The sequence below is a fragment of the Rhizopus delemar genome, genomic scaffold, assembly GCF_000149305.1.
Source record: "Rhizopus delemar RA 99-880 supercont3.4 genomic scaffold, whole genome shotgun sequence".
Taxonomy (NCBI): Eukaryota; Fungi; Mucoromycota; class Mucoromycetes; order Mucorales; family Rhizopodaceae; genus Rhizopus; species Rhizopus delemar.
In genome coordinates this window covers 82,788-95,505 of record NW_027137830.1, presented here as the reverse complement: position 1 = coordinate 95,505, position 12,718 = coordinate 82,788, and the positions used below count along the sequence as shown (strand labels likewise).

The window sequence follows — 12,718 nt, the reverse complement described above, 5'->3', positions numbered from 1 at the left end:
ATTAAGCTGCAAATAGTCTTTGCATAAATTCTGTAATTCCAATATCATTCGTATTAAATTCATAGCATCCCCACATCACTAAACCAGTGGTTGTGCCCAAAGTCCATTTTGCTGCTTTGTGAAGTCTAGGATAGACTCGTTTAGGAATGTAATCCACTATGCATGATTCAAATCCAAGGTATAAGTGGTAGGGCAAAACAACACCAAAGAGTCCATCCACAATGGGATGTGCACCATATGTCATCTGTGTACTTATCAAGGGGATCAATGCAACAGCGGCTGCTCGCTCCAAGTTCCAGTGATGTGCTCCGTATTGATATCCGTGCTCTACTTTGGGTGCTTTTTCTTCCTTTTTCTTCTCGGTTAATTGATCATCTGTAACTTTATTTTCGGGTGCTTCTGCTGGTATCGGTGCGGCAGGTTCACTGGCTGATTTACTTACAGTAGCAGTTGAAGTAGTAGCTAATCATTTGTTTGTTTTTAGGACCAACATCTTTTAATGATGCTTAATGACTTTATACCTGAGTATGGTTTCTTTAAGTGAAATGCAGAAGGAACTGTGCCAATGCGAGAACGATAGCTAGAAGCCAAACCAGCTGATTTCAATACAGATCTAATGGCCATTTTATTGCTGATTTAAAAAAAAAAAAAAAAGTAAAGAAAAAAGTTTTGTGACAGGGGAAGTCTTTTTTTTTTAAAGATAAAAAAAAAAAATCCTAATGAGTCAAGGTAGAAAGCAAAAACTCATCGACGTTTATAAAAAAAAATAACAATTCTACAGAACCAGAAAAAGAACAACATATCGATAGCATAAAGAGATCACACGATTCAACTGAAGAAGATCCCTTCAAATCACTCAAAATAGACGATGATCAAGTATTAAAGAATGCAACCAAACGTCTTCCTTGTCCAAAATGTAATAAATCAGTCAAATATTTTTGCTATGTGTGCTTTAATGTTGTTGGCATGAACAGATCTGAAATACCTACAGTGCAATTACCTGTTTTCTTAGACATGTAAAAGATACCAAATGATCTCTTTTCTTTATCTGACAATTTATATATAGTATAAAGCATCCCAAAGAATTAGATGGAAAGTCGACCGCTGTACATGCAAAGATTGTTGCTCATGATCATGTTTCTCTTCATACATGGCCAAATATTCCAGAGTATGAAAATCCAGAAAGAACACTGCTGCTATTTCCGGGACCTGTGAGTGATTAGAAAGACTTCATTGCATCTCTTATGCTCACATGTATTTATAGAATGCGAAACGGCTACATGATATACCCAGAGATACATTTGATAGAATCGCAGTAATCGATGGTACATGGATTCAAGCAAACCAAATTGCTCGTGAGACAAAGATACTTCAAAAAATGCAGTGTGTTACCATTGCACCTAGAAAAACAAACTTTTGGCGATTTCAAATGGTCGATGACAACCACTTAGCGACAATAGAGGCTATTTACTATTTATATAGAGAATATGGAGAGAGTTATGAAGCACCCTATGATGGTAGCTATGATAATTTGTTATTTTTCTACAAGTTTTTCTACAACCTCATACAAAACGCATATCAAAAGAACAAAAAGGCCAAATTTAATTGGAGACATCAGCAAAGGGATTATATAAAATATGATAAAGAACAGAATGAACAAGACGATGCAATTACAAAATTAGAACAAACAAAAGAGGAGAATAACGCATAAAAAATCACTAAAATGATCTGTAGAATATATTGGCTTATGTATAAAATGTTTAATTGAAATAAAATTTATTTTTTCTTTATTATACACCGTATAATTAGTCTGAAGGCAAAACATGTAAGAAGAGGTAGGATATACTTTAGGAAATAAAGAATTCGACGATATCAAAGAGCAGGTTTATGAATATCACAAAGACCCGGATTCTTTGCACAAAATTTGGGCTGAATAGGCTCACTGTTGATCCCACGAGCTTGTAGACGGTAATTCCAGTCATGAAATCGTTCGGCGACATCCTTGACTGTACGCCTCTTGTTATCCTCATCATAACTTCCAGACCAGTAAATCTCTGCTGCTGCTGCAGAACGTGGCCAAAGACGACCGTCGAGAACTGTGGGGCCGGTTTGTTCGGACCACATGGCTGTTTCACCGCCAATGATCTTTCCAGGAGAATCTTTAGGAATGCCAAGATTCATGTCATAAGAATAAATCCGTTGCCAGGTCTTGGAAGGTGCACACCAGGAACCTCCAGATCCACCATAATTGAACGTGTCGTCCTTTGTATGTGATTGTGAAGGACTGATGAATCTTTCATCATTCCCTACCCATCCTAAATATATGTTGCTCAGTGACTTTTTTTTTATGGATTGCTTGGCAATCTATCTTACCTCCTTGTCCGCAATCAAGATAAAAGTAATCATAGGAGGACACGATGACATCATGGCCAAGATCAGTATATGTCTTTGCAGGATTTGTCCATATTTGTACGATGGTTTCTTTCGGATAACTACCCCCATCCTTTAAAGGATCTTCCCAAATGATTGGCCTCTTTTTACGATCATTGATCACAAAATCAAGTAGCTTGTTAGTCCACTGAAACCAGAGTTCGTTTGTGCTCAAATTGTTTTCTTCCATGTGTTTTTTAATAGATTCATCAGCCATCCAACATTTGCCGTTAATCTCATCACCACCTGCATGATAAAGTGTATCAGGAAATGTATCTGTGCTCTCTACAACAACATCTTTCACCAACTGAAACGCGCCTTCATGAATAGGATTCAATTGACCAGCTGGTGGTTCAGCTGCAAACTCATCCCAGAATTGATCGCGACAAGTCATATAGTCTGGATGGGATTCACCGATGGATCCTGTATGAGCAGGCATGTCGAGTTCAACGATTACACGAATACCACGCTCGTTTGCATATTGAATGATACGCTCAACATCCTCAGGCTGGTAAACTTCCTTGCTAGAATATGCCCCTTTTTCTGAAAGCTCTGGATGTGACTTCAAATACAAAGGCCAAGACTGAGAGTCAGATACATGCCAGTGGAAAACGTTCATTTTGTTATAAGATTGAGCATCAAGCGTATGTAGAATGGTTGATACTGGATAAAAATTTCTAGAAGTGTCAAGCAAGATACCACGGTGACCAAAGGCAGGATAGTCTTCAATGTTGACAGAATGAGCGATGAATTGATCCTCATTAAAAATGACCAACTGAGAAAATGTTTCTAATCCACGAAGAGCACCTACCCAAGTAGGAGCCACCAAGGTAGCGTAACCACCTTCGCTGGGGATCGATAGTCTGTAGGATTCATCCACATCGATGTCAAGTTTCACTTGATTATCATTCACCTGAAATAAAATTCCTTGCAATTGATTGTAGCTAGTGATTACTTTGGAGACATCCGTGGCTACTTGAACCGGAGACCATTTTTCATTTGCAATCAATTTTTTGTATCTATCAGCAGCTTTTGCCAGATTTGAGCTTTGAATCCCTTCAAATGTAAAACTATTGGACAGCACTACACTGGAACCAGTCCACTCGACATGTTGTGGTATAGGAAAAAGAAAAGTCTTGGTCTCAGCATGACCCAAGACTAACAAGACAAATAAAGAATAGAATTTCATAAGGTTTTGATTTGTGAAAAAAATAAAATGCAAAAAAAAATAAACGCGTTTACATGAATAAAAAAGTAACTTACGCAATGTAAAAAGAATTTAATTAGATTTACCAAATGCATTTAATCTGCATAATTGACATATTTTAATATAAAAAAAAATCAAGGTTTATATACAAAAAATAAAGAAGAGGAGGAGCGAGGGTTATGAACCAAAGAAAAAGAAACAAGTGCCAATATAGTGCTGATCTATGTACTTAGTCATTTCAGTGAAAAAAAGCATAGAAGATGAGAGTTTTATTAATCACGTGAGATATACTATCGCATTACTTTGCTCGACCAAAGAAAAATGCTTTTTATATACATGTTTTAAAGAAAGACAGGCACAGATTACAAGAAGAGCAGTAAAATAGAAACACTTTTTAAAAAGAGAAAAACTAAGATATATAAATCAGTCTGCCATTTTACAAGAATATGATGAAGGCTTCGAGATTCTAAGTTATGCGATTATGGTTATATTTCAAAGAAAAACAAAAGCACTTTCCTATGAACTATTATATCGTACAGTCTACAAGCTCACCACGCGACAGTTTGGTGAAAGACTTTATTACGATGTTGAGAAAGTGATTGCAGAATGCTTACAAAAGACACTTCAGGACACCATCGTTCCTGTGCTTGTCCAAACACAAGTCGATAGCCTTGATGCTGGTATTTCTTTTTTAAACACAATGAATTGTGTATGGAATGATTATATGACAGCTATTGAGTTGATAATGCAAATGCTAATGTATTTGGTAAAAGGTTTCTATTTTTTACACCTTATCTCTAAACTTACACATACAGAATGACAGATTATCAAAGTATAATTTACCGGGAATATATGATATGGGGTTAAATCTATTTCGTGATAAAATCATTCAATCTGATCCATTCCTTATACGAGAACATCTTATACAGATTATCCTGAATCAGATTGAATTTGAGCGCCAAGGATGTGTTATTGATCGGAACGCTATTCAGCCTATTATAGCTATGTTACTAGAATTAAAAGATGTGGAAACAAACAATACAATCTATGCTGTGGAATTTGAAGTTGTTTTCCTGGAAAAGAGTGCTTTATTTTATCAGATTAAGAGTCAAAGATTACTATCAAATTGTGATGCACTAGAATTCATGCAAAAAGTAATTTTTTTACAAATAGAATCATTGCTGATGACAATATAAACTAGGTAGAGAAGACGTTGGAAGAAGAATATGAAAGAACAGTTCATTATTTATCAATGACGACTAAACCAAAGATTCAAGCAATCTTAGAGAAGGAGCTTATAGCAAATAATATTAAAACATTAATAGAGGTAAAGAAAACATTATTTTTGATTTAAATTTATGGCTTTTGTTTCCTTTCCTCAATGATTTAGCTATATCTTGGAGCAGATGAAACGCTCTGAATTAGAATGTATGCTAACAAAAGACAAATACGATGCTATTTTACAAATGTATCATTTCTTTTCACGTGTTCCCACTGGTCAAAGTGATATGATAAGATTTATTTGCAAATACATCTTGGAAACTGGGTCTAAAATGAACCAAGAAGCCAATTATGAGCTAAAGATGCGTAGTTCAAGTCAGCCCACAGCTGTAGGTTGGGTTCAGCAAGTCTTAAAATTGCAAGACAAGGCTGATAAAATCCTTGCTCAAGCCGTTAATAACGACAAGTCATTCCAAATCGCTTTCAGTGAAGCGTTTGAAACGTTTATAAATGAAAATTGGAAGTCTGCAGAATTTATTTCTTTATTTATAGACGAAATCCTAAAGAAAGGACTGAAAGGCGTAAGAAAAAGAATCTTTTTTGTATACATAATTTTTATTGATATCTTGTTTAGAAATTAGAATATGAAATAGAAGATACACTAGATAAAACGATCATGATCTTTAGATACTTGAAGAACAAGGACATGTTTGTGCGATTTTATAAACAGCATTTAGGAAAAAGATTGCTATTAAATAAAAGTGTCTCTGACGATGCTGAAAGAGGCATACTTTCCAAATTAAAGGTAAACTCATTCATAATAAAGGGAAGTGCTAATTAACAATGATTCTAGAGAGAGTGTGGTTGTCAATTTACCAACAAATTAGAAGGTATGTTTAAGGACATGAAATTGTCTGTCGATATGAACAGTCAATTCAAGGATTACCTCAGCACAACCAACCAAAAATTTCCTTTCGAATTTTATGTCACTACCTTAACGTCTACCTTTTGGCCTTTTCCATCCACACCTCAAGTATGCGTGTTACCTCCAATGCTACTTAAAGCGCGTGACTCCTTTGAAAATTTTTACTTGAATAGACATAGTGGAAGAAGACTCACTTGGCAACCTCAGATGGGTACTGCGGATGTTCGAGGTCATTTTTCTAAGTCCAGCCATAGTTTGAACGTGTCTACCTATGCAATGACTGTCTTACTTTTGTTTAATCAACATGATACATTATCTTTTAAAGAAATCAAAGCAATGACACGAATAGCTGATGCAGACTTAAAGCGAGTATTTTATTCCCTGGCCTGTGCCAAGTACAAAATTTTGTTGAAATCCTCGACTGAAAATCGGGAAGTACGGGACAGTGATTCATTCTCATTCAACTCAAACTTTACGTGCCATTTAGCACGTATTAAGATTCAAGCAGGAGTGTCCAAAGTAGAAACAGACAAAAATACAAGAGATAAAGTAGATGAAGAACGTAAATATCAAATTGAAGCAGCCATTGTTCGAGTGATGAAAGATAGAAAAAAAGTAGAACACAATCTACTGATTGTAGAAGTAACAAGACAACTAAGTTTTAAATTTATACCAGACCCTTTGATGATTAAGAAAAGAATTGAAGCTTTAATTGATCGTGAATATCTCAAAAGAAGCACAAAAGATAGATGCATATATCAATACTTGGCATAATAATAAAGTATGCTTATTCTCCTCACATTACTTTTTTCTCTCTTATTTTATTTACAATGAATATAAAAGAGTAAAGAATATATTTTATATATAGAATGGCATACACATACAATTATTAAACTCAGTGATCCATGCAGCCTTGTTTGTTTCTTTGGTTGCTTTTGTGTCTTTTCAATGCGTCCAATCTACAGAAAGAGGGTATAAGCAAATTGCTGGTAATTTTACAGTAATTATTCTTTACCTTGAGAAACTCTTTTTGCAACCTTGACATTGATAAGGCTTGTCTCCACCATGAATCTTTGAATGACGTTTGAGATCATGATTTCGACTGAAGGCAGCATTACAAGATGGACATACAAACGGACGATCATCTGTGTGTGTCCTTGAATGGCTTTTAAGGTTATATAATCGCGCAAACGTCTTTCCACAATTAGGAAATAAGCATGGGTAAACTGTCTGTGTCTGGTTATTGATAGTGGTCGTGATAGGTGTAGCAGAAGCATAAATCGACATGGCTGCACTTTGTGTATCTGCTAATGCCGGATCACTTCTACGTCGTTTAAGGTGGTTTCTTGCTACATGTAAAACGTAATTTAGCTTTTATAGCTTTTTTTTTTGTTAAACTTACCCTGTGAAGCATTTGTTGTCTGTGGCTGCGATTGATGAGGTTGTTGGGATGCTTGATGTGCAACAGCTGCAACAGCGGCGGCAGCAGCAGCAGCAGCAGCAGCTACGTTGTCATTTCCCGAAGTAAACGGATTTGACATGAAGTAGGGATGATTTAAAATAGGAGTGGTAGCAGATGGCGATCCATTATTGCTAGAGCTATTGTTGTTATTTTGTTGTTGTTGAGCAGCCAAATGTTGTGTGTAGAGAGCCAAGGCAGCATCAGCAAAGTTAAGAGCAGGAGGAGCAGAAGAGTTGGATGAATATGTAGAGATATTAGAATGTTCTGTAGGTGTAGTAGAAGTAGTAGCGGTAGCTGATGTTGTAGAAGGGGGATGCACATTATTGGTGCCAGTAGTTTGTGTTAAGCTGGTATCTGTTGTAGTTGCTTGTTGGGACTGTTGTTGTGTATGTGTCTGTTGCCGGGGCTGGGCTTCTTGTGATGTAGAATGAGATGTGTTATTATTAGAAGCAACTGTACCCAACAAAGCTTGAGATAAAAGAGCCTCAATGGCGCCTTGATCACCTTGCCTTGCTTTTTCAGATATCTTCAATGCTACGTCATTCCAATCAGTTGTTTCCAAAAATTTGAGTGCCTTTTCATCTTTTTCATTCTTTGTTTCCTCAGCAACACCTTTAATCTTCTTTTTAAGCCATTCTTGATCAACGTATTTTGCAGCCAGTGTGTTATCCCATCTCTGCTTCAACTGTTTACCTTTTCTACCTGGAATTGTACTTGCAATTTCTTTCCAACGGCCATATCCAAATTTCTTTATACCAGTCAACAGTAATTCGTCTTCTTCCTTCGTCCATGTTCCTCTCTTATAATCCTGCGTGGCATTATCTTCACTCAGATCCACATCTTCATGATGTATTGAATAAATAATGTTGTCAGCTGATTTTCTTTTTTCGTTTAATTTATCTTCCTTCGAACCGCTCGATAAGCCTAATAGTTGAAGAGCAGTAGCTGCAGCTGCTTGGTCCAAAACATCTTCAGACTTGCTTCCTAAAGTTGAGTTGATTTCTTTTTCTGAAGTGGGCTGAAGAAGAGCAGCTGTTAGGTTTGTACTTTCAATAGCTTTGTTCTCTTCAATTGTTTTTGGAGGAAATGGTTCATTGGAAAGAGTCTCTTCTAAACTAGGTGATGGACGTTTATAGCTTTTCTTATCGTTGTAAGGTGACGAAGGAAATAAGTGGACACGAGCCATATTTTATTATTTTGGACCGGAGTTCTTGTATAAAAGGAAAAGCGATAAAGAACCAAGCCTTCAACTAAGCCTCGTGTATTTAAAAAAAAGAAAGGAAACGATTTTCCTCTTTTTTAGAAGAAGAAAAAAATTTTCTTCGGTGATTGAATATTAAAGTGACAAAACAATGCTGAGTTGATATAATGATCATGAACGTGAGAAAAAGACAGTGTCCAGAGCGTTGCTGTTTGATCGAAAGATGATAATCTGGAAAGAATGCTGAGTTTGGCAATTTGCTAAGAAACCTCAGCTGAAGATTTTCTTCACCTAAGAAAAGTGCTTTTTTGCAAACAAAAAAAATAAAGCTAAATGATATGTCATCAAACTAATGAACAAACTAATTTCCAAGCGTTGTGATATTGTTGAAAGGTATATTAGCTAGTTGATGTTATTTGATGCTGTGCACTCATTAATGATAAAATATAAATGTACAATACAGAATATAACTAATGAGAAAGAGGTATAATGGTGTAAATGTTAAAAAGTTGTATTATACATGGCAAAGAAAAGTATTATATTAAATTGAATCAAAAGCATTGATTTGGTCATACTTTTGTAGGCACAAGCTGTTTTCATGTATTTAGTTCATAAAAGCAAAATAACAAAACTATTAAACCTCTAGTTCTCCATGAATTCTTCTCATAAACCTTAGTTTTAGGTTGAGCATTATCCTAAGAATTGATGAACCAGATAGAGTTTAAACACAAAATCAAGTTTCGTGTTTTTTATAACTAGTGTATCATCAATTCATGATCATTTAAAAAACTTCAATTTTGTGTAACTTCTTTAATTTAGAGACTATCCATTTTTTTTTAAAAAAAAAGGAACAGTATTCAAGGCCATAGTCATTAATAAATTAGAAATATATTTAATCACAGTGCAATCTTGCGCCTTATTTTATGATATACATACACCTGACATCATCTTTAAAATAAATGTAAATTAATGTGTATTTAGAGAGAATAAATAGCATTGCTTCTCACTTCCACTTTCTGATTCAATCTATTGCTGCTATTTTCAAGGATTCACTGCTGCTGATGTGACGAACGATCTCCAAGTTCATCTTACTAGTTCTCAAGATCTTCGATTGTTATTACAATCCAACAACATACACGCATTCTTTATCTCACTTATCGGAGCAGAATCCTATTTATTTATTTGGAGGTTTCTCAAGAACATTGATGCTTCAACCATTTTTTGCCAGTATTATTAAAAAGTAATGAAGAGATTAAGCCGTTAATTTTGCCTTTATTTACATAATTTCGGCTACTGCTTCTCATAATATTTGATCTCTTTACTAAGTTGCGAACATGAAGAAGCTCATTAAATGCTGCAATAGTGAGATTTTAGCTCGGTTATCAATCATGATATCTATATTCTCTAAAAGAACATCTAATATATGCATGATCCCTCTATTTTACATCGAAGCTAGGAGTCTTAATACTTTTTCTTTCAATGCTTCAAGAAGTAGATTTTATGTACATAAATGATGTGTCTTTGTTATTATTGGACTTTAATAAGAGTAGCATCCTTTCGTTCATTCTCTTTCTTTAGTTACATTATATATACTATAAGGTAACATAACTATTCTTTGATTTTGTATTGTCATTTAATAAGGAAGCATGCGTCTTTTCATTACTCCATATCAGCATAAAATTGACACTGAGCACATATTTAGCATTAAGCAAGGTTAACTAAAATTATCATCTAATACTCGTGGTATTTCTTGATACTTACAAATCATCCATCGTAACTGTATGGTTCATCATTCAACTGACGGTATTTGTACCTTTCTTCGCCATCTGAAATTGCCTTGTTAAACATTTATTGCTGTATTCAAGTCTCCGTAGTTTTCATTAAAATAGTGAAAAGTGACACTGTTCAAGGTATAAAACTGATGAAAACAACAATCTATAACCAAAGCTAAAGTTAGAAAACAGCAAAATCGCTGTTGGTATGTATCGGATTGTATAAGGATGATATTGATAAATGCAAATGATTGCTAACAGGTGTCTTCACATAAATGCATGCTTTTAGATTATATGTTCTCTTCAAATTGCCGACTTAAGACCTTTAATCTTGAAAAGATATTCACTATTTGATTTCCTATTCTTTAGTTGGTAAAGAAAAGCAAAATAATTAAAGGATGATTGCAGCAATCTATAAAATGAAATGAATCAAGCTTTAGAGCACACATTTAAATTACTTGTTTAAATTTCATTTGAGCTTGAATAGATGGGTGTTTTTTCCCGCATCTTGCTGTCATGCCCCATTGTTCATGGAAGACTCATGAGCTATTATTAGCTTTTGAAGCCAAATCATGTTTTTACTAACATTACCATATTATGAACGAATATCCACAGTTGATATGACAACAGTCATGATCCAAATCAAGCTGATCAACTTTTAATTTCTTGTTCGTTTTTATGAGAAAGAGCTTGTTTATCTTTTGTTGATGGAGAAAAAGAAGTTTTTGCTTATTAGCTTTTCAAGATTATTGTTAATTTAGAAGCAATGAAGAGGAAATGATAAAGATAGTTCTTTTTATAAACAAGATCTCTGTAATCTCATGCGTCACATAAGCTTGTTATTTGTTTGATGCTTGCGTATAGCGTTTCCTTTGGTTTCATTGTAATTTATCAGCAATAGTTTTAGTTTTCTTTACTTCTTAAATAAAATTAAACTAACAAAACATAGCACTTTTTATATAATCAATTCAAACTATAACTCTGATTCAAATAGTACTCATATATTATAGACATTTTTAGATGAAAAGCTTTATTGTCATTAAAATGATGAAAAAGAGAGGTAATAGGTCATAAGATGGTAAGGTTAGCAAATGTTCCATCATAATCCATACATGGTCTGGCCTGTATTACACGGACTTTAAAAAAAAGATGGTGGTCCCCAAGTAAAAATGTGGTGGTCCCTGAGGATAAAAACATTTTTTAATCTTTTTTATTATCTCCTCGTTATTCTTTATTTCTTTTTCAACTAAGAAAAGGGGCGAAAGAGTAAGATAGATCAGTTTAATACAACAAAAAGAGAGAAAGAAATCCAGATTCTTTCTTTACAATAAAATACACAACAAACAAATAAATAAAAAGAATGACTGTAAAGTCCCCTTTTTATAATAAACCTTCAACATCCACTAGTGTTGACTCATGCCACAAATGCCCCCTAATACCAACCGCTATTCAACAAGTGTCTGCGACAACTGATTTTCCATGCGTTCAAAATCAAGTCCAACAACAACCCGTTGGCTTCGATCAATCGAAGATGTCTGTCACTTCCAGCAATAATTTACATATTATTGAACCGAGCAACTCCAGTGTTGCGAAATCGGACATTGGAAGCACGACAGTCACCTCGTGTTCGAATTGTGGTACGACTACCACTCCTTTATGGAGACGATCTCCTCTTGGTGAGACGATTTGTAATGCTTGTGGGCTCTATTACAAGGCTCGTAATACATGCCGTCCTGTTTGGTTAAAAAGAAATTTATCAAAAAAGAATCTTGTGCGTCAACAGCCTCCTTTATTAGCTCCTGCTTTAACAGAAAAGAAATCTCACCAAGTGATTGTCATTCAACCTCCTAACAGAACAGAAGAAAATAACAATCTGGTCTGTGCCAACTGTTCAACAAAAACAACACCACTTTGGAGACGTGATGAATCAGGTCAACCTATCTGTAATGCCTGTGGTCTATACTTTAAACTTCATAATGTTCATCGCCCGATGACTATGAAACGCTCAACTATTAAACGTCGTAAGCGAATTACTGCAACAAGCTTGAATATGCAAAAACCCGTAGTCTATCATCATCCTAAAATGGATGAAAAGCGTGATCATTTACGTCCCTTATTACCAACTCCTTCATCTTCGCCTGAACCCATCGAGCCTAACGTCCATCGTTATTACTTACCTCCTTCACCACCCATGCGACCTAGCAAAAATAACATTGCTTGTTTATTGAATCCTGAAGTTGAAACGAGCCGTCCTCATCTACCTTCACCACCTATGGTTCCTCATGATGATATGAGACCTTGTTCACCTATCAGTATCTCTGTAGATAATCAAACGTTGGAAGCTCATCGTAATGAACTCAAGCGTGAAGTGAACAATTTGACTAGTTTATTAAGTCGTACAACTGCCATGCTTCAAAATATAGATCATGTCATGGCTACTAGTTTTAAGAAATAAAGAATTATTTTTATATGTTTATATCTACTTGTGAAAGTTGAGTAA

General features: G+C 35.0%; 6 protein-coding genes across 6 annotated transcripts; 3 read left to right on the top strand and 3 right to left on the bottom strand.

The window, feature by feature from the left end:
* Position 1: 1 nt before the first annotated feature.
* RO3G_05559 (uncharacterized protein) lies at positions 2-624 on the bottom strand (the record flags this gene model as incomplete). The annotated part of the gene is made up of 2 exons (XM_067660149.1): positions 2-462; positions 522-624. 2 exons carry the CDS (start codon positions 622-624, stop codon positions 2-4), a joined length of 564 nt encoding a protein of 187 aa, XP_067516250.1.
* Positions 625-966: 342 nt separating this feature from the next.
* Positions 967-1,223, top strand: RO3G_05558 (uncharacterized protein; the record flags this gene model as incomplete). Its single annotated transcript, XM_067660148.1, has 2 exons — positions 967-1,016; positions 1,067-1,223. 2 exons carry the CDS (start codon positions 967-969, stop codon positions 1,221-1,223), a joined length of 207 nt encoding a protein of 68 aa, XP_067516249.1.
* A 649-nt stretch (positions 1,224-1,872) lies between these two features.
* Positions 1,873-3,619, bottom strand: RO3G_05557 (uncharacterized protein; the record flags this gene model as incomplete). The annotated part of the gene is made up of 2 exons (XM_067660147.1): positions 1,873-2,315; positions 2,374-3,619. The coding sequence occupies 2 exons, from the start codon at positions 3,617-3,619 to the stop codon at positions 1,873-1,875; spliced, it is 1,689 nt and encodes a 562-aa protein (XP_067516248.1).
* A 499-nt stretch (positions 3,620-4,118) lies between these two features.
* Positions 4,119-6,468, top strand: RO3G_05556 (uncharacterized protein; the record flags this gene model as incomplete). The annotated part of the gene is made up of 7 exons (XM_067660146.1): positions 4,119-4,403; positions 4,567-4,791; positions 4,963-4,964; positions 5,028-5,439; positions 5,493-5,663; positions 5,712-6,398; positions 6,460-6,468. 7 exons carry the CDS (start codon positions 4,119-4,121, stop codon positions 6,466-6,468), a joined length of 1,791 nt encoding a protein of 596 aa, XP_067516247.1.
* A 210-nt stretch (positions 6,469-6,678) lies between these two features.
* On the bottom strand, positions 6,679-8,431 carry RO3G_05555 (uncharacterized protein; the record flags this gene model as incomplete). Its single annotated transcript, XM_067660145.1, has 3 exons — positions 6,679-6,742; positions 6,799-7,132; positions 7,186-8,431. 3 exons carry the CDS (start codon positions 8,429-8,431, stop codon positions 6,679-6,681), a joined length of 1,644 nt encoding a protein of 547 aa, XP_067516246.1.
* A 3,147-nt stretch (positions 8,432-11,578) lies between these two features.
* RO3G_05554 (uncharacterized protein) lies at positions 11,579-12,318 on the top strand (the record flags this gene model as incomplete). The annotated part of the gene is made up of 2 exons (XM_067660144.1): positions 11,579-12,239; positions 12,314-12,318. 2 exons carry the CDS (start codon positions 11,579-11,581, stop codon positions 12,316-12,318), a joined length of 666 nt encoding a protein of 221 aa, XP_067516245.1.
* Between the last annotated feature and the right edge of the window lie 400 nt (positions 12,319-12,718).